Source organism: Giraffa tippelskirchi, chromosome 4 (assembly GCF_054371585.1).
Source record: "Giraffa tippelskirchi isolate mGirTip1 chromosome 4, T2T-mGirTip1v1.2.pri, whole genome shotgun sequence".
NCBI lineage: Eukaryota > Metazoa > Chordata > Mammalia > Artiodactyla > Giraffidae > Giraffa > Giraffa tippelskirchi.
This window is the reverse complement of record NC_137278.1, coordinates 49,339,102-49,361,595: the sequence shown is the minus strand read 5'-3', so window position 1 is coordinate 49,361,595 and position 22,494 is coordinate 49,339,102. Positions and strand designations below refer to the sequence as shown.

General features: G+C 35.5%; 1 protein-coding gene and 1 long non-coding RNA gene across 19 annotated transcripts in view; one reads left to right on the top strand and one right to left on the bottom strand.

Moving 5' to 3' along the window:
- Positions 1-22,494, bottom strand: part of CTNNA2 (catenin alpha 2) — a 1,291,223-nt gene that overhangs the window by 22,008 nt on the left and 1,246,721 nt on the right. For 9 of the 17 annotated variants that reach the window (XM_081596599.1, XM_081596600.1, XM_081596613.1 and 6 more), the window contains one exon: positions 19,315-19,449. In XM_081596599.1, the coding sequence (XP_081452725.1) occupies positions 19,315-19,449 (135 nt within the window). Of the gene's footprint in view, positions 1-8,608; positions 8,753-19,314; positions 19,450-22,494 lie in introns of all 17 variants that reach the window. The other 8 variants (XM_081596598.1, XM_081596597.1, XM_081596601.1 and 5 more) reach the window with 1 other exon arrangement.
- On the top strand, positions 8,742-21,681 carry LOC145547322 (uncharacterized). 2 transcript variants are annotated; one of them, XR_014083734.1, is made up of 4 exons: positions 8,742-9,343; positions 11,085-11,315; positions 17,383-18,600; positions 19,240-21,559. It is a non-coding gene; the product is annotated as an uncharacterized LOC145547322 (long non-coding RNA). The 2 variants fall into 2 exon arrangements; XR_014083733.1 differs by lacking the exon at positions 11,085-11,315 and having other exon boundaries at positions 8,755-9,343; positions 19,237-21,681.

Below are 22,494 nucleotides of genomic sequence, written 5' to 3'. Positions count from 1 at the left end.
TTCACTTTACACTTGAGAAAAATGGGGTTCAGCTGGGTCAAACATTCTGACTTCTATTGGAAGTCAGAAACCAGTTTGTGTTCCACTGAATGGAAGGTATACATGGATAAGAATGGCCACTCCATGCCTGATTCTTCCTTTTTTTTTCAGATTCATCATATGTTGTAAGTAGACATCAATTGGGTAGGGATATAGATGTTCCTGAAAAATATTTTAAAGAGTGCTAACACAGCTAGGAAGTACACTATTTTCCCCTCTCACCTCTTTTCTTCTTCCTGTGGGGAATGGAAGGATGAATACTTTGCAGTCAACTTGGACCAAAAGATAAATTTGAGAATGGAAACCTCATAATAAATAGAACAAAAAAGTAAAGTCATAAGGAGTTTGGGTTCTTGATAACTCTTGTTTCACTATACTAGCCCTGAACCACCCACAGACAGTGTATGTTAGTGAGAAATAACTATTTGGATGTTTTATCATATTGTGCTGTGCTGCGTGCTAAGTCATTTCAGCCATGTCTGACTCTTGGTGACCCTATGGACTGCAGCCTGCCAGGCTCTTCTGTCCACGCGATTCTTCAGGCAAGAATACTAGAGTGGGTTGCCATATCCTATTCCAGGGCATCTTCCTGACCCAGAGATCAAGCCTGAGTCTCTTATGTCTCCTCCATTGGCAGGCAGGTTCTTGACCACTAGCGCAACCTGGGAAGCCCACATTACTATATAGCTGAATGTAAATTTAATTAAAACACATGAATTATAAATACTATTATTGGGAATTAATAATTTAGGATACTTAATTAAAAAGTCATATTTCATACCAGAATATAATTAACATTTTAATATATCACAACTTTCATGTGGGAGGAACCAGTAACATCTCTTGGTCCTTATTTCAAATTCCTTTTATTTAAAATAATTAATTTGACTAATTCAGCTATCTGGGAAGAAATTTTATGTTTACATACCATAATCCTCAAAAAAAAAAGTCTACAAAATGTGTCAGAAAACTTAACAAAGTACATTACAAAGAAACTAAGTTTGCTAAAGAAAAAATTAACTGATTTTAGGCCCCAAATCTTAGGTAAACAATATGCTTTGAGATATAGTATTTAAAATAGAGTAAGGTGCTTTTATATGGGAATAAGTGAGTGAATAATTCAGGGAATATTCCATGAATAAATGAATGAGAGACTTCACAAACATTTACTAGAACTTCTCAGTGTAATAACTTAATAACAATGGAAAAAGAATGGCCAAGAAGCTAACCTAGAAAGCACACATTATGTGCTCAATGTGCCAGAAACCAGGGACAAAATTAAGAATATTCAGATACATTCCTATGCTTATGGAGCTATAGACTAGTTGAGGAATATAAATATATAAGTAAAGGAGTTCCTCCACTGCACTTCATGTCAGGAATGTCAGAGAGAATGCATCATGCTAGGGGAGAAGATCAAGGGAGGCTTCCTGAAACCATTACCCTACATCAACCACTAACTTTGTGACTCCCAGAAAGTAACTCAAATTCTCTGAACCTCATTTTCCTATTTTTGATGGGGATAACAGTATCTCCTCCACAGAATGACTTGAAAGCAGATTGTAAAGTGCTTTTCAAATGCTTAGCACAGTGCATGAAATATACTGAGCTCTTGTATCTTAGCTGGTTTAATAACAATTATTATTTACTACACGCAATTGTCCTATTGTTTCTCTAAGTAGTAGTAATATTTCATTTTATAAAGCAAAAGTTCAGAGATTAAGAATGTTACCCAGTCAATATTACCCAGTCAATAAAAGACAGAGTTGGTTTCCAAATTCACTTCAAATAACAATACCTAGCTTACAATTTTAGTGTCTACCTTAAGAGAATGTGATCACCTCTTATTTTTCAGATCTTTGCCATCAAAATCATGTAACTGTTACTGTTCTCTGGCTTCGTTTTTACTCAGGTAAGATGCTAGGCTCTAAAGTAAATTTAAAATAATTTTGCCTGGCACATCTCTAAGAACCACCCAAGGTGATGCTTGGCTAGATTGATGCAATAAAGACCCAATGATAGAGCTACACTTCATTGGCTAAAAAAATTTGCAAGAATTAAAGTTTTTTCTTTTATATTAACATGCCCAAACTAATTTTCTCAATTAATGGTAGGCACCGGCATCCCATCAGTCAACTGCTTCTAAAATGTGACAGTATCTCCAGCTCTGCCAAAGCAGTTATTGCTATCAATTGCACAGAGTTCAGAGATGAATATGAAGAAAAAGCAAGGTTCTCTATCATTTCTTGACTTCTAAACAAAGACATTCTCAAATGAAAAAATGGAGAAGATTCCAGTAATCTGGAACAGGAGAACCATATGGAATCAATCAAAAGGTTAAGTCCAAAACTGACCCTCCTGGCTGTGATTCACATTCTCCCAGAGCAGGGTTCATTCTCTTGTCTTAGTCAAATGTAAAATACCTCTCTAGTGTCTCTCTCTTCTTTGAATATTTGTATAACTTTCTACACAGACTGGTGGGCTGTTCATGAAGAAAAAAACGAGCACTTCTAAATCTTGTTGATTCAAATATATACCTATGTTATTAATATTTTTCAACATAAACCATAGGCACTACATTGGCATGAGAGCTTGATTTTTCTAGTTATGATGGGAATACATGTGCTCTGTCCCTCTGTCATGTCCTAGTCTTTGTGATCCTATGGACTGTAGCCTGCAAGGCTCCTCTTCCCATGGGATTCTCCAGGCAAGAATATTGGAAAGGGTTGCCATTTTCTCCTCCAGGGGATCTCTCAACCCAGGGATAAAACCTGTGTGTCCTATGTCTCCTTGCATTGAACAGGCGTATTCTTTACCACTGAGTCACCTGGACCATAGACCCTACATTGACTTGAGAGCTTGATTCATCATATTTCTTTTCAATAGAAAAGAAAGTGAAAGTGAAGTCGCTCAGTCATGTCCCACTCTTTGTGACCCCATGGACTGTAGCCTACCAGGTTCCTCCGTCCACGGGGTTTTCCAGGCAAGAATACTGGAGTGGGTTGCCATTTCCTTCTCCAGGAGATCTTCCCAACCCAGGAATTGAGCCCAGGTCTCCCGCATTGTAGGCAGATGCTTTACCATCTGAGCCACCAGGGAAGAGTTCTCCTAATTAAAATTAAAAAGTACTCAAATGATTCTACCAAAGAATACCAAGCAGAAATAAATACTGCTCTGCACTATTGTCTCCATCCCTTACCTTGACACAAATTGGGATCTGTAGAACTTAGCTCTGAACTTTATTAACTCCTTGCACTGATCCATGATGATGGAAGACACAAAGCGGCCCCTTAAATGTTTATAGTCTCATGCCTTTTCTTCAAGCCATACTTAATAGCTTATAATTCTTTATATTTGACAACCACCATTATTTGAAAATCATTTTTATGCTTAACTGAAATTTAAACCAACTTTCTCAAGAACATTATGTTACTTTTATCCTATTTTTCCAAATCTTTAACTCTTAATATTTTCTTTTTTTTATTTATATCTTCCTCTAAGAATATAGAAATAACGAGTCAATTTTATTGCCTGAAACTTTGCTATGGAAATGAGTCACCTGGCATGTGGAAGGTGAGATAGGGTAGTTAATTACAGATTTCAAGAATCTACATATGCTCTACAATCTCAGGAAATCACTACATATGCCTTACAATCCTGATTCAAGGGGTCTGCAGTCTGGCCCATGAGTTTGTATTTTAACAGTCTCTTTCTATGTCTTTCTGTGTTTGGTTTGACATATGGGTGTGATCCTCTGACCATTTTGGGAGACAGTCATTAAAATAAGATTATGTCAGAAAGTTTTTCTTTGACTTAAAGTGCCTACCTACCTTTCTTACTTTACCTCTGATTTTTCTCCATCTTTCTACCCACCTCTAGCATTTTCAGGTCTGGTCAGCACAGAATACATCTATACCACAATATTATGGTCATTCTATTTCCCTTCTGGGCTAATCATTTCTCTCCACAATTTAGAAAATTCCTATCCATTTATCTCTGATGATTCAAAGATATTATCCCATTAATTAAGCTTCCTCTCCCCTCTTCTGTAGAGGAATCCCATATACTTTGTACATATTTCTGTTAGAGTGATTATTATAATCTATCACAGTTACTGATTATGTGCCCATTTTCCATTTCTACTTCCATGTCCATCCATAGGAAAGTGAATATCACATGTTATTTACTCACTAAATGTTTGTTGAATTATAAATATAACTGAACTTCTATTTCTAAAATTACCTCTGGGGCATTATGGGGGAGGAAGGTAAGAGTTTCCATCTGTATTGTTGTTCTCTTGAGACAATCCTAATTGTATAATATCTTTAACTTCCTTTAATAGTCTAGATTATTCCACAAAAATTTATGGAAGTCCTACTTGAACTTTTTGGAGAAATTATTTCTAAGAGAGCCTTCTCTGTTTTGTAAAACTGAATCTGATCCTACAACTTCATTATTTCCATACAGAAAAGTTTAGTTTTAGAAAGTGATTTCCTGTGATAATATATTCTAGAAATTAATCTCAATTTCATGGTAGAAAATTAAGAAACATTTCATTGGATGATGTAAACCAAGTCCTTAGAATTTAGGATAGGTAATAAAGCAGTTCTACTCGTGGAATTCTTGGCTATTAGAAAGGCCAAGGTAATAACCTGGAAGGAACTTGGATGGCAAGAAATACAGGAACAGTGCCCTCTAAGTGATACAAAGTATACAGTGAACATCATCTGAGTCTACAGCAACTGAGAGACTTTCAAATTTAAATGTGCTCCTATGTCAAAGTGGGTAAAAAAAGTGAAGTGAAAATTGTTCAGTTGTGTCCAACTCTTGCAAGCCCATGGACTATAGTCCATGGAATTCTCTAGGCCAGAATACTGGAGTGGGTAGCCTTTCCCTTCTCCAGCGATCTTCCCAACCCAGGGATTGAACCCAGGTCTCCTGCATTGCAGGCAGATTCTTTACCAGCGGAGCCACAAGGGAAACCCAAGAATACTGGAGTGGGTGGGCAGCCTATCCCTTCTCCAGTGGATCTTCCCGACCCAGAAAGGGAACAGGGGTCTCCTGCATTGCAGGCAGATTCTTTACCAAGTGAGCTATCAGGAAAGCCCAAAGTGGGTAAATCATGGCCAAATCAATCACCTCTTTCCAAGTGTATTAGGGAAAGAGACTTGCATAGTCATTGGCTGTTTGAGAGCAGAGTCTGACATGATTCCTATTCAGTTCAAGAAACTTCCATTTGCTTCAGAAAACCATACTGGTTACATGAATTCTCATTAGCTTATGGGCATTTCTATGACTATGCAACCTTTCTAAACTTGTCAGTGATAGAGCCCTTGATTTTCCAAATGACAATCCATTTCCACCTTCAACAGAAAACCAGAATGTCCCAGAGCTAGAGCTTCCTTCTGTCTCCAATTCTTTCATTTTATTTACTTCTCTTCCACAGCTGTGGCTGTGAGTGATCATATGACCTCTTGTGTAACTGAGAAAATAGCAGCCTGATTATATTTTAACAATCATTCTAAGTCATTCACTTGCAGCCTCCTCTTCATATATTATAAAGTCAGCATATAATTAAGGGGAAAGGAGCTCAAAAAGCATGGGACTGGACTCGAAGCAAAGACTTTTTATTTTGATATATGACATTTCTCAACACAGGTTATTCTCTGAAAAATTTACAATTCTGTGGGCTTTTGATCTGAAATATTTCCCTGCCCACAACACAAATCTAAACTACTGTGTTCAAAGTTAGCTGAGGGCCTCAGCTTCTCACAAAGCCTTTCTAGGACAATCCAATCCAACTCAGCCCACAGGGATATCTCTCAGTTCTTCAACACTTATTGTCTTCACCTCTCAGTTGTCACATGGTATGTGTCTAGACTTCCAAAAAGGTTTCACATTCCTCAAGAGTAGGAGCCAGGTCTTATATGCTATTTGTCCTTCATAACACATAGTTCGGGATTCAATTCCCCACTCAACAACTCTTCCCAACACCACAAGGGAATTCCTGCAATACTGCATAAGTAATTCTGAATTTCAGAGTCCCATTGAGACCTAGCTCCATCTGTTACCTAGTGGGTAAGGATATTTTATTTCAAATAATCAAAATAACAAAATTAAGAAGTTAAAAAACAAGTTAGTCTTCCAAATGAACACATAGCTAATCATCAATCGCTTGATAATGTCCACTTAAAAGAATGGGAACCACTAATATTATTAAATAAGTAAGACTATATCAGATATAGGGTACATTTTGAGACTAGGTTGGAGTGAAATTTTTCTTCAGGTTTGAATAACTCTATGTCAACTACAAAAATTAGATCTCATCAACTATACAGTCTTTTCCCCATAAACCATTTCTTTAAAAACATATAAAACAATATAACTTTAGAGCAGTATTACTTTAGAATATATCCTTTAAGTTATCTATCATCATTTTAGATGAGAAAACTGAGGCCCAAGTATGCATGTGTGTTAGTCACTAAGTTGTGTCCAACTCTTTGCGATTCCATGGACTGTATAGTAGCCTGCCAGGCTGCTCTGTCCATGGAATTCTCCAGGCAAGAATACTGGAGTGGGGTGCCATTTCCTTCTCCAGGGGATCTTTCTGACCCAGGGATTGAACCTGTGTCTCCTGCATTGCAGGAGTCCCAAAATATCAAAGGCATTTACTTTGAGTTACCTAATTAGTCACCAACAGAAATAGCACTAGTGTTCAGACATCAGATTAATATAACTTCTGTTACATGTGACTCTTTTGTTTAGAGCACAATATGTGTATGTATTTTAAATTATAATTCAAATACATACAAAATGGATATAAAAACACTGAACATCACTTTAAATGAAACATGCACATGAGAATATACAAGTGCATGCACACTGCATTCCATGATAGATTCTCTGAATTTGCACAAGTGTACGACACAACCATTCTTAACTCACGAAGTTTAAAGATGATTAGTATTCCAAGGGTTTGTAAAATATGAGCATTTCTTACCTGGCAGCTGTATGAGGGATTGATAAAAGACATGAAAAACTTGAGCTATTATATGATTAGACATCAGACTTTTTTTGGCACTAGAGGTTTACTCCTACCTGGGGTTCCAGGATCTAACACTTTTAATGAAAGGAAGACCAGAGACTTGAGAGGGATCACCCAACACAGGCGGTTTTATCACCTGTTGCCCACATTGAAGTATTAAGTGGACTACAGGTGATTATCACCTACATTTTCCTATGGGCCAGTTATGACTCCAGTTCTACTTATTGTGCCTAAAATCTTCACCATTGTAGTTGCTTCTTTAGGTTAGAAAGCTTAGCTGGGAAAATAGCTTCAGCAGTGACCATACCACTTTACCTCAGGTCATGAAAAGGACAGTATCTTGTGGGGCAGGACCCTTGTGGGAGAGGGCTGGAGGGTCTACACATAACAGAAGAGCTGTGGATGAGAACGGATGTATCCTTTCAAACTGCCCCTATTCTCCAATGCCAATATGCATACATAGCTAGTTAACTAGGGATTTGAAAAAAATGAATGATAAGCACTTAACTCATTTCATAACACCTGTGATTCAAACTGGGATGTGTTTTATTCCCCCCCCCCCCCATGAAAAGTAACAGGGCCTCAGATTCTGATGGTCAAAACTTTTAAGAAAACATCCACCCTAATGCTTTGACACCCGTTAAAGATATAACCATCTCCATGAACTTCCTTTGCCTCTCATATATAAAAGTTGATATCTTGATGGTTTTAATAGGTACCCAGGAGAGAACAAGGAAAATGGAGAAACATGCTCACTGCAGTTGATCTTTTCTTTGTAAATACTAAGACATATAAAAGAATTAAACAGCAACAATGGAAATCTGAATATAACAAAGAACAGCAGCTTTTTACAGCTCTTTACCAAGAAATCCTAGAAAACAGCATCAGTGTTATGACATACAACGAAAAGGAAGCAAATTTGGTTGAAACACATTGAAATCATTGCACCCTTAATCTTGCAAGAGTGGTGACTGTTTTTCTTATTAAATATTTTAGCTTTTGCATTGGAAAGTTTTCATTTGTTTACATCAGAACCAAGTTTTTGATAATTCTTGTGTATCAGTTTCTTCACAGTTTTAGTCTACAATTTTAGAAGAGCGGACTGATTCTCTGGCCAAACATCAATAAAGGGTATTCTCTCATCTTGAAATCTTTCAAATGAAGAGGAATACACTCTTCTGACTAGCCTTACTTTAGAGAAACTTACTAAATGGCTACAGAATGCGTTCATTCCATGTATGCAATGACTTTCCGTCCCAAAGGGAAGAAAGATTGAGAAATAAAGGAATGAAAATACCATTTCAGCTTCTCAAGTTTAGATCATCCTCAGAGAGTATATCTGTGTTGTGGAATTCTTGACTTATATAAAGAATAATTAAGTAGATCTTCTGCCCCAAGTTGGTTAATACAGTAAGTAAAGAGGGCTTGATTGGTCACATTTGACTTCATCAAAATGCCATCCCCCTGCTTTCAAAATTAATGTTTACAATGAGATAGTTTAGATTAGAAAGTGAAGTTACTCACCATAGAAGAATCACTGCTTCCACTCCCGATCGGAGCTCCCTCAGCACAGGTTGGGAGGTGGGTAGAAAGTTGACTAGCCCTGCCCCCATCTATGACATCACAATCTACCTCATAAAAGGTAGTGAAAGTGCTCTGAACTCCTGTCTGATTTCCGAGAGATACAGAAAAGAAAGAGTGAGAGAGAGAGCAAGAGAAAAAAAGAAAAAAAAAAAAAAAAAACGTACCCTATTGGGAAGGGATTAGGGAGGTGGAAGAGGGAGTGGGTAATTGGGAGAAAAAGGCCTGTGAATGAATTAAGTACTGAAAGAGATATGGGTGGGCCTCCATGGTATTAAGCAGCCCGCCCTTTGGATTCCTCATTGGCTCTTTAGATAAATGAACCATCTGGGAGAAGGAGGATGAAGAAGCATCCCACATCGTCAGGCACTGTAAGGGAAAATTGTGGGGTTCAAAGGGAATGAATCCCCTTTTTAAAGCATTGAAGATCACCAAGAAAGAAAGCAAGGGCTGAAACTCTTAATGTCTGGAACAGCAAGTGGGGATTGTCAGATGTCTTTGTTGGAAGTTCCATTGCCCTGCTGCGTGACCTTCAGAAAGCTCTGGGTCTCAGCACACTCAGCCAGTACATGGTGCTAAGGGGGTACTTACCTCTTCCATTGGGTTCACTGAGGAATTAATGGACTCATTGTTGCTAGAATGGCAATTCTTTTTTATTTCTCCTTTTTGCACTCAAGGGTGAGTTTTGTGATGGGCACCATTGAAAAGATAAGCCAATAACCAATGTCGAGTTTGACCCTTGGAATTTCTACCTCTTAAAATGTTATCTCTGACATAAAATATTATTGACAATCTTGACGAAGTTTTCTACGTGCACCGAATATAACATACTCCTAAAACGGAGAGTTAGTTCTCTCTTCAAACCTGGAGAGAAACCAATTGGCAATACTGCTACAATCACAAGGTCCCCTATGCAGGTACTTTCAGAGGTCAAGTTTAGATGACCCACTAATGCTCAGTGACCAAACATTTTCGTTACATGCAGTTCTGCTATAGTCACAGAGTTATAGCTTTGTTTAAAGTCTGAATATATATATGCATAATCAGGCAAAATGGGAAAATAATGTGATCTAAGTTTTTTTTTTTTCTTTTCTAATGTAGATTTAGAGCTTTGAAAATTGAACTACTCACAGTCCTCGAGTGAGTATTATGACAAAACAAAAGGAAGAGCAAGCAGGTCCTGAAACTATCCACATGGAAGCCAGATCTTTAATTTGCCCAGTGGAATATATGGAAAGTGAATCTATTTCCACAAAGAATGCTCTAGTAAAGTTTCAAAATAATAGTTTGCAATTCACATCATGAATGCTTAAAGGCCAGAGACTATTTCTGCATGCAGATAAACAAAACTCCTAATTTGGCATTTTTTTTTTCTGGTATTTTAAGCCAATACAGCTCTATTTCCAATCCTGTCATTCTTAGCTTACCAAATATCTAAGTGTTTAGATCACAGTTTTAAACTAAAATTGGTAGATTAGGGAGCATTTTGAAACACAGGAGCTACTAAATTCAAACTGATTATGAATTTGGCAACATCACTCCCATCTTTTACTTCAAAATAAATGTTAAAGGCATTGAAAGATTGTCTTTAGGGAACTAAAGACAAAAAGAAAAAATAACTGACATATGAGAAGAAAGAATGAAATTTTTCCTATATTTGCATTTTTTAGTATTTTTTAGAAGAAGTGATAATACTATGCATATGTTTTCCTTGCTGAATATTCTATTCTCATTTTCAGTAAATCTAAGTCTAAATTCAAATTCACATTTAATAGCTTTTATTGTGTTAAATTTCACAATTAATGAACCTATAAAGCTATTTTCTTGCAATTTTTTACGTATTGAATCATTGACTTGTTGGCTTATCTTTGCTTTTTTATGCTTTGTAACAGTCCCATTTGGTTTTAGAAATTAGCCATCTCCCGATTTCCCCATTGTAGGCAAAGTGTTATTCTTTTACCAATTCTATGATCAAACAGTTTCAAAAGTGATAATTATATATCAGAAACTCATTTCTGTCATCTCACCTTTTGTATAATATATAAAGGTCACTATTTTAAGATTAATGATGCATCTGTCCGTTCTTCCAATAAACACTTTAAAATTTTTACTACTCAACAAAGGAGGGACACTTTTGCCAACATTAAGATATTAGACTAAAACTAGAGTTAAACACTTTTTAAATACGGAACTAGAACAAACTGGACTTAGATTATAATTTATTTGTATTTCTAATTAATTATCTATCATTTATTTGTAAGTGGAACATGACTTCAGGAACCCAATGCAAAACTAGGCTGCATCAAATGGATGCAGAGTGGTGAACTGTGCTGACTTTTTCTGTGATTTAGTATGATTGATTGCAATAATGTATTTAGTTATGATATTAGTTAAAATAACAAAATTTTCTTCGACACAGAATGCAGTGCCTGGATCAGAAAATTTCTAGCTCTTCTTGGGATCTAGCCTCTTGATACTGTTCATGAAAACTAAGTCTCATTGCAATTATGGATTTGATGTATACTTCCTATGACATTACATAAATGGATGAGTTAGCCCTTCAAGACAAGACATGAAGTGTTTGCAAGATTTCAGTCAAGAGACTTCATTATTGAAGTAATGATTATAATTTTCTTCAGATCAAAGAAATGTAAGATTGGTTTCAATTGTTTATTTGCTTCTTAGAAAAAAAAAATGTTTTAAGTTAGTGCAAAGGATGGAGAAAAGCCAGGTGGAATAATTTGTACACTCCAAAAGAATAATTGGCAGATGTCTTTATCAAGTAATTTATCATGGAAGACATGATCAGGCAGTTGGCATGCAATGTGACCAAAATCTTAAATATCCCAGCAAGAGAGAATACAATTAATTTTGATAGCAAAATATTTGAATTGGAAGTTTCCAGATAAAGAAATGATGTTTGAGTTTGTCTTAAGATAGTATCTTACATATAGGACCTTGGACTTAAAAGAGTGTATGTCCTTAGAAAAGGATGCTGACTGGAACTTCTCCAGGATATTCTCTTTCATTTGCAAAATAAGGCAGACTATAGAGATTTGACAGAACATCTAGTCAGACTTCCAGTCAAGTTCACTATCAACAAGACATCTGTATAGATGAAAGTATTCAGAGAAAAGCAATAAAATAAGATATAGTACTGATGATGAAAGAAAAGTTTAAAGTCTAAATTAAGCTTGCCTTCAAGAAAATAGAATCAGGATGAAATATTTGAAATATATATATTGCTCAGAAGGAAAATGATTGTTCAAGATACAGTAAGACAATGTATTTTGAACCAGTAAAAGAAATCTGAACTAAAAATCCTCCATATTGCCCATCCAGAAGTCTTTCCTATTTGTAAGATACATGGGCCATAACATGACATATTTCTCCTCTAAAGGGCTGTGATCAAAAGCAGATTTTATAAATCATTTAAGCTGAGGAAAGCATTTGACATAGTCTGTATGGACAGAATGTAGACAATAGTAAGTAAAGCACAGTTTTATTTCCAGTAAACCAAGAAAACCAGTGAATACACAGAGGGAGCTCAACAGACGGCCCGCTATTCCAGCTGAAAATACTAAACAGTAAGATGAGAAACTAAGTGAGGCAAAATGAAAACAAGAGACTATACAATCTAATAAAAGCACAATGGACAGAAAAATTTATCCTTTCACAAAAATTATTTGCTGTTAGAGATAAAGAACCTTGAATGCTCCCACTCAACCAATATTTAGCACTGTGCCTTTTACGTAGGAGTTGAAATGCAATAGGAACATCAAATTTAATGAATTAAAATATCCTTATAAGAATGAGCAATAAATACAACTCTGAACTCTGATGGTTAGTTTGTCATTAGAAATTAGGAACAGCTTATGGAACCATTGTTTTTTTCCTAGAAAAAACACTGCTCCTGTCTCAGTTTTGCTATGGGCATCTCTTTATTTCTTTTATTTTGAGTTATCTGAGGTCATACCAAATCAATAATGAGATTCCCAGATAACATTAAGTATATGGTTTTAATATTCATAGTCTCTTTTTAAATTTAATTATATATTTTATATCAACTTGATCATATTTTAACTTCTCTTAAGGCATGTCCAAGTAGAAACAAGACTAAAAATATAATAGATTTGGGTAACCCATTCAAAATAACATAGTTCTTGACTAGAGCTGACAAATCAGAGGGTATACAGGAAAATCAAAAACAAGGAACTGAATTATAGATACTGTATCTAAATAAAGATATTCAATCAACACTTCAGCGTCTCATAATTATTTGGTTCAACTGAAAGGAACAGGTAGATCTGGGTTGCTCTCATATATCCAAAACTAGTTTAAAATGGGGGAGAAGATGCTAGCTCCTAAGATACTACTACAGACATTAATTCTTAAAACATACTGATAAACAAAGAACATCTTAGAAGGAACTCAGACAATTATTACATGTAGACAAGATCTCTGAACATATCTCATGGGAAAATTGTATAAACCAGGATACCTTTAGCTAGGTTTTCCTGTGTTTCACAGATATCAAAAGATTTGTGCAATCATTGTCCCTCATTTAGGTGCCTTCCATGTATCTCATTTTAAGGTTTTTGTAAAATATTACTATTCGTTTGATGCCAAAATAACCCTTAGACTATTAAAATTGAAGACATTAATTACTAACAGATAATTGCATGAAATATTTGTCTGCCTTCTTTTAATTTGTGGCTTTTGAAACTTGAAAAAATTCTAAAACCCAAAGGAATGAAAGTCCATTGATTCAGTGACAGGTAATGGTATTGATATTTCTGACTCAGAGACACTCCTCTGTTTGTAAAGTCACTAACACTTTTTGCTCTTCTAAGAAATAATGCCCTTAAACTAAAATGTAAACTGCTCAGCTCACAAGTTCAGGTGATGTAATCAAGTGAATCCACTGAGTAGACCCTAGTTTGGTCAATCCATGTCTCCAGTTGAGGTCAAAGAGTTATTTGCTTGGTTCACATCCCAGCTTTGCCACAATAGAGTCTGCTTTCTTAGTTTAGGATTTACATTAGAAAAGTCTTTTTCTATGCATAAAACAATTTAGTAAGATAAACTGGTTTAATTTCATGAGTGTATAACTGATTTTTTTTTTCAATGAATAGAATTAACCATAGTGGTAACTTTAGATTAGCATCGTTGAGTATGTATCTGAAGAGTTACTTCTTATAGTGAAGCAACATGCCTTCCTCCTTTGTGCAAGATTATTATTTGAAGTCAGGGTGATATGCTGTGGTGCTACAGACATAAAGCTTTCTATGATGCCTGAAACCCAAGGAGATTTTTTACTTTTCTTATAAAACTAATTTCAAATTTCTTCCAAAAATAATGCCTGGAGTTTGTTAAATGTCACTTTTACAACACTGAAAGAATGAATCTGCACTGAAAAAAACTTAAGGGTTATTTTTCTCTAAAGGTTTGCATAATTTGGGTTGTGCAAAAGTCAATGACCGTGGACACTGACATGAATGTAACTAAGGAAGATTTAAAGTGGGAATCAGAATTTCTATGGCTATAGTTGTACCATCATAATACATTAAGGCGTAGGCTGTTGGGAGAAAGATTGAGTTATGCAACAACCCATAATACTAGAAGATTAGGGGCAAAGAACTATTGCCATTCTCAAGATGATGAATACCGATTTAATTTTCTTACTGTTACAGAGTTTCTTCATTATCCCTCTGTTCAGATTGATAATCTGACTTTAGCTTTAATCTTATTTTCCTTGGATCTGGATTTTCCTACTTTCCCAAGATCGGAAAAAGTTCTTTAAGCCAAATACTTAATAACTTACCCTCTGGAAGGTCTGGATAAAATTCTTTGAAACTGTTGTAAGTCACCTGAACACATACCCTTTTGTTTAAGTGAAGCATAGAAGTACATTCCAAACCCAAACTGAAGTAGCTAGCAATTTAGAGTTTTTCCCATTACTACTACACTTTGATCAGTGGAGATAATCAAAAATTGACAATAGACAGAATCAGAAGATACATAAAAAAAGACTCTTTTCCCCCAAAATCATGCTTAAAGTACGAGTCTACACAACTAGGTATCAATACAATGCTTGTTTCAGTGATTGTTTCATTCCATTACAAAATACTGATACTTTTTTATAGAGGGAATGAAAAAATTTTCAAGTACAATGCAATTCTCATCTCAAACAACCACCAGTGTGTGTGTGTGTATATATATTTGTGTGTGTCTGTATATGTACACACACACACACACACATATATATAGGTATGTATATGTATATATATATGGTATTGTACAAATATATATATAACATTGTACAAAGAAACCCTATATGTTCCCCAAAGTTGTATTATATTGAATTAAATATGTCACAGTTGTCAATCATATGTTCGTTTCTTAATTATTGCTTATTAAGGGGACTAGGAAGCTAATCAGCTTTATTTGTTGTGTGTATATATGTAAGCATGTGCATATAGCATGTATGCATTTTATTCAAATTGACTTGAGTATGACCAGTTTCTAGTATTTTTATGAGTGTTTTTTAGCTATTACCATGAATATTCATGTTAGTTTTAACTGAGCCCAATGTTTGAATGATATGAAACATAATTGACCCCTAACTCTCCGATTTTCTTTTTACCAATCCAGATCCTACCAGTGTTGCAAATTATGCTTGCTCACCTTGTCAAACTTTTCTCCATAACCCAATTGAGAGGAATTCAAATTTGGAAACGAGATATTTAAATGACAAAAGAACACAAGTTCACATTAGGGCAAATTACTCAGTCCTTCAGGAATAGGTCATGGCTCCACTTAATTAGCCTGAGGACTAAGAGAACTAACATTTGTCACCTCTAAACTCTGTTCCTATATTGTGTTTGCATGAAAAAAGGCATTTATTTGCAATAAAATCTATTAACTTTGTAACTTCTCATGTAGAGTCAGCTCTAAGTTATATCAGTGGCCCTCCATCTCTGAACCTGAACATCAAATTCTTGTCTAGAGCAGAGTTATTGCTCTTGTGTTCTGGTTTTATTGTTATAATGGGGCTCCTGTTGTATTCAAACTTAACATTTCAGATGAAATTTTTTGGTTTTATCAGAATGCTTGATATTCGCCATTCTGTATTCGAAATCCCTACATTTGTGTTTTGAATCTCATTCATAATAATGTACAAAGTTTAAATCTTTGGGTAACTAAAGATTATCAAGGCTTATAAAATGGTTTTTGTTTCTCCAGTTGCATGTGTATATCTCTATTTTTAAATTTAAAAGAAAGTATTAAATTCTCTGAAACTGAATGCAGAAAAATTTGTTAAAAATATGACAATCAAATATACAGGTAATTTCCATAGCATGGAATTGGAACTGATTTATATTCAAAACATATTTACATGCTGAAAAAGTGTGGTTCAACTTGTCTCCCATGATGAATAAAATGCTGTCATCTTTAATGGGTATTACTTGTACTGAACTTATTTATGTTATGCTATGGTTAAATTTATTTTTCCTTTGTTTTCTCTTTTTCCTTCTTTTATGCTTTTTCCTTCCTTCTCTCTCCTTTCTTCTTTTTCTTTTCTTCTTACAACAGTCTTTTTTTCCAGAAAGCATGTAAACCAGCTTAAAAGATTAAACTACCAAATATTAAACTAAACAAACAAATAAAGCCAGTAGATAAACTATCAGGCTGTTTAATTGTCTGGGCTTTCATTTCCTCTGCTTTCCCTCTAACATTTCTATCACTCTTTGAGGGGTTTTTTTTTGTTTTTTTTAAATTCCCTTTCCCATTACCTGCTTAGCAACCACACTGAGTTGAACTGGCTCACAAATACGCATCTTCTACTGTGAGATTTAGTTAAGAATGGCACCTTTCCACTGTTGAGAAATGTTTAAGCCAATGACTTTAAAAAATTGATTGCCAGCCAGAAAACTAATACTGCTTCTTAGATAGCAGTTGTGTGAATGAGCATCCACAGGCATACACCCTGGTTTCCTCTGTTTCTCTAGTTCCCATCACGACTCATGAAAAGCTTTTCACCCACTGTCACCATGTCCTATTGAGATTTCCTGAGCCACCTCTCAAGTCAAAGGCAGACACCATAGAAGAAGCCTTTCCCACTTTGTACACATAGACTCACATAAAACATACACATGCTGACATGGTATACAACTATGCATACGGGCATATTTTTAGTTTAGGTTCATCATGACAGCATAAGACTATAAAAACATGGCATTCAGTTTTTAAATCCAAATAATTTTTCTTGACAAAACGGAAAAAAAATATTATCCAAATCTCTTCTGCTTCAGTAGAAACTTTGACTTCTAATGAAAATATTGTCCTGGGGGCTTTCAAAGAAGCCACAGTTTTGAATACCATGTACACAAAGACATAGGAAAAAAGGAAGGACAATTCAAATATTTCTCTTTTTAACTGCATATTATATGCAATACTATATTTACTATATATATATATGCATACTATATTTAATATAGCAACTTCTCTTTAAAAATGTGGCAACTTCGTCATGCCAGACAACAAAATAAACGGGGCCCAAAGCATGGATGAGCTTTCTTGGCAAAATCACTGAAAGTTTGTGTGTATGGGGTCTCACATTCTTGACTCTTTCAGAATTTTGAAGACAGTCATGTGTGCTACTGTGCAAAATAAACATATTGTTGTTTTTTTTTCTCTATTGGCCATCAATGAAGGATGAAGAAGAAGATGGAGGCAGAGTGGCAAAGACAGCAGACTACAGATGCAGGTGTGGCACCAAACAGCAATCAAGCTTGGAAAAAAATCATGAAGAAACCAAGAGCAGACCCATAACTGAGCAATATAAGCAAACCTTTTTAATGCATTTGACTCAGAATTATTGTTAAGTGGTATAACATTCCTTTGAAAGAAGCCTTCTCCCATGCAAGGATTTACGAACATTGCCAATAAGACTCAAAGAAGGAAACAGGCTTTGTGATAAGTGTTCTCAAACACCTCTGCAAATGCCAACAGTGCAAGTGATAAAAGCCAGTGATGGTTTGGACTACAACTAAATGAGCAAAATACAATGGAAATGAAGCTCTGGAGGCAGTGATGAATAATGGGCACTGAGAGGATGATGGAGAGCAACTCTGCCCGTAAAACTTACTTAGATGAGGTTGTGGAGTCTGAGATCCACAAAGATGCTCTGCGCATCCACGTAAATAATAAGATTTGGAAAGTAACAAATGGAAGCACACAAGGCAAGCGAAACAAAATGCACTCAGTCCCACAGGTGCTTGATACAGATGGACATGAAAGCTGAATGGTATGGAAAACTATACCATTGAGGCTGAAGATAAGAAAGGAAGCAAGGGAAATGCAATGTTTCAATCACTTCTTGACAGAGAGAATCTTGGCAATAACCAATGTGGCAGGAAGGACACATTGCAAGACAGATTGCTCTTGGTTGTTGAAGAATGTTGAAGCGGGATCATTGTGGAAAAGGAGGGGTGACTATGCTTTGCTAAGAGGCACAGAATCGCAATTTACTGGGCACTAGGTGAGACTGCATGGAACAGACTTTCTAAATGGAATCTCCATGCAAGCCAGATAAGCTCTTTTCCCAGATAGGTTTTCTAAATGCCAAACAATACAGGAACTGAAACTTCTGGGTTCAAGAATGATTTTTGCACATATTTTTAATCAAATGGTGAATTTCTAGAAATGTCTTGAGGAAGAATTGAGCTTCATGACCAGTCTGATGTTCACAAGGCATTCACCATATGGATCATATTCTGTTTCTGGTAATGCCACACTGAAAAAGGCAGCATCATGGCTGACTGGGAAAAGAACTAAAGGTGGCAGAGCCACACTTTGGAATTTGCAAATAGTTTATAATAGATGGCATCTTGTGTTGAAAGGAAGGGACTGAGGGAGGAGAAGAAGCCAAGGTAAGAACCTCAACACATACATTTGGAAATCTTGCCAAGAAATCATGATACTTCTATTCATTGAGCTTTTGTTTCTTTGCATTTGATGAAAATGGACCAGATACTTATATTTTCATGAGAATGGAAACACTGAAATGATTGAATAAAGGATCTGTAATTGTTAGTGTCTGACAACCATGTTAGTTTTTGACAACAGCACATCAACCTGTATTAAATTCAAATGCTTTCTGGCTTTTAAGGGTTATTGATAACCTAGTATGCATTGGAACCTGATGAATGAATTCCTATTGTTTTCACCATCTCTAACATGTGAACACAATCCACACATAGAGAGGCTGGCTCCTGAACAGAGAATGAAAATTACCAGGACTAACAGAGGGAAATAGACTTACAATGAGTAAATATACAAAAGCCCCAAATAATTATAATAGTCACAACTCGGCAATGACTTTCCAGACTATGAAATTAGTTTTCTTGTGAAGAATGGAGATTTTATAAGGCTAGTATAAACACAGGGTAATTGGAAAATCAAATTGTTCATTGTGAGTTATTGTAAGGTCTGGAATAATGGTGATAACATTTAAAAAAAAAAAAAAAAAAAACTACCTATGAATCACTGTGGTTTGGTGTTTTTAGCAGTACTGTTGCCAAGAATGCTTGCCTTGGAAGAACAACAGTGGGAACTTGAATTGCGAAGCCCAGATCCCAGCTTACCCCTGACACAATGAGCTCTCCTCCCAGATTCTGTACTTCGGCTTTCACCTTGCTGCAGATGTTAAGCTGATGGCAATACAAGGCAATTCGTTGAAGGTAAGCTAATAAATCCTGCTTACATGCTGAATCAGGACACTATAAAACATTAAAAAAATTATCTCAATTAGTAAGAATCTTTCAGTTTCTAATACTTGCAATATAGAAGCTGTGAGAAGAAAAGTTTTCACTGTCATATACCTTAATTATATCCATTCAACATGATAGTGCATTGAAGCTTCAGAAATGATTTAGGGAATTTAGAAGACCACAGTGATACGTGAGGGTGGTTAGTTCTACTTTAAAAAAATTCTATACAAAGAATATTGATGATCTCCCAGAAAGTCTTATCAGGATGAATGTATAAGTATTTTATCAGTTATCTTCTAAACTGCAAAGAAAACAATATTCTATAGGATTTCTCCTCGTGGCCCATTCTATGTTCAGTATATGCAAAGTTATTTTATCACAGACAACAAAGCAACAGATGCTAGAAGGAAATCATTCTGTGTGGCAGTCTCTCTGCCATAGTAGAAGACAGTTTCAATTCGTTCTGTTGGAAAATGCATTTCTTTCTTTTAGCTTTCTAAGAAATGTATCATTCACTAAAGAAACTCTGTTGCACTTTCTGAAATATCATATTTATCAAAAAATTTTGCAACATGCTAAACTTAATTTAAACCAGAGACTGTGAGAAGGATCAAGACCATTGTAAAAGAAAAAAGATGTGAATAAAATGAGTTTGAAGCCCACTGAAATAGGTTCATCAGTGTAACAACAGGACCCTTCCAAGGATGCAGCAGAGATTTTGAATTCTTAAAAAAAAGCTGGTGACCAAGGATTTTGAATTCTTTTTGTAACTTAAGTGGGTAGATGTCCATCAAATACACACTGAACAGAGCTGAACACTTTCAGAGACATTTACATGATTCCCTAAAGCATTTCTGAAGCTTCAATGCCAACGGCTATCCAGTAATTTAAATATATTCCTATTGCTATCCAAAGTTCAGTTCAAAATTCTCCAGGACATTCTATTGTTCTCCCTCAATCTGGCACTTAAAAAGGACATATAATCACCAGATCCTTGATGAAACACTGTAAGAAATGAGTACCTACAGCCCAAAGTAAAGTACCTTATTTAGAACAAAAGTATGAGAAAAAGACTCCAGCTAAGCTTCCTTCAAGCTCAAGAAAGGGAATTCTTTCATTAATACTGTGAAGCCAGTCATTTGACATAGCCATTTATTTAATAAGTTACAAAGAGGTCTTTTTTCTACATAACAGTTACCATTGTGGTATTTTTTTTTTCACTAACTGCATTTATCAAGAAAGAATCCCACAGGGACTATTTTTAGCTTTCTACAAGTACTTCATACTGTAATATTTATCCTACTCCAGAGACTCATATACTGAAAGGAATTAACTTTAAAATGATATCTCCCTAAAGGCCTTTGATACAAATACCTTGCAGCAAATTAAAATGGAAGTTCTATCTCAATGGAACAGTAATTAAAAACGCAACCGTCCGTAAAAAGTTTATACTGTGTGCATATCTCAAATCTTCATAAAAATATTTTCTGGCAAAATAAAGCCAACCAATGCACGTTTTGGAAATGCTCATTCTATTCTGTTATTTAAACTGAAGTATTTAAAACACACATAAAGGCATTATGGACCAAGAGAAATAACTCTGATACCATTGGAATAGTAGAAATGGATGCATTATTTGAAAAAGAAATGTTCTATTCAGACCAAACATTAGCAAAAATTGCAGGCTGCTTCACAACTGATGACAGGAAGAATGCTACAAAGAGGTTATGTTTATCTTTTCTTTGTCAAGTCATCACTAAATATCATCTTAATACTTTGTCTCAATCTCAAGATACATCTAAAATTCTGGGATTTGTATGTGTGTGTGCAAATGTGATATGTTTTCCAGATATCAAAACTGTTTAGGGCTATGTTTCCTGATACATAATTGTTGGAAATAAATATCCAAAATTACAAAATCAAAAACAAGAATCACAATAAAAAATATTGAGCTCAAGGAGCCTAAACATATTGAGAAGTAGTTTCAGCCATTGAGATTTGGAATATAATGGAAAAACCATCCAAACTTCATCTACTTTTACTCCTTATGAGGCCATCCTAGCACAATCCTCTCTCAGAACCACCTGCCAATCTCTGGTCACTCCACTTATCCCAACATTTGCAGAAAATTGCCTCAACATTTGCAGAAAAAAATGCAGCATTCTTTCCTGGCTTGTGCATTTCTGTATGTTTGCAGGTATGAGTGTTATTTTCAAATAAACTCATTTTCTCTCCTCTCTTTTACATGAACCTTCTGGGTGACATATGGAACTCAACCTTTGCTGCAAAATGTAAGAAGCTTGGCAATCAGTAGTGCCCTGAAATTAGCAATATAATAATGGTTTGGTCCTTAATCACTACAAATTTCAGGAGATTTTCAAATTTTGGTAATATTTAGTAAATTATTTTTACCCTTAAATGTTTCTCAAAAATTCAAAAGTAAGCAAAACATTCCCCCAGATTTGCTATCATATATATATATCTGTTGGCTTATTTTAAAAGTAATCCCAATAGTTTAATCATGAGTTTTTCTTTTCAGACTTTAGGAGATGAGTAAATTTGGTACTGACTTGAGATATTCTATAATATGGGATGTTGAAGGCAAGTATTTAGAGGAACAGTCTTATATTAGAAAATGAGGGAGATAAACTATAGCAAGCAACTCAAAAACCACAGGAGACCACAGCCGTTTATGGAGGAGGTGGTTGTGGTTTAGTCGTTAAGTCATGTCCAACTCTTTGTGATCCCATGGACTGTAGTCCGCCATGGAATTTCCCAGGCAGAAATTCTGGAGTGGGTAGCCATTTCCTTCTCCAGGGGATCTTCCTGACTCAGGGATCGAACCCACATCTCCTGCATCACAGGCAGTCTCTTGCATTGTAGGCAGATTCTCTACCAACTGAGCTACAAGAGAAGCCCTCCTCCACAGAGGAGGAAAAAAATCCTAAATCTTTCAGTGTTCCCAAAGAGGATGATCTGTTTCATAGTATAGTTGTGTTCATAATGTTTTTTCCATGTAAATAACAGTTTATATAATGTTTTCTATTTCAGAAT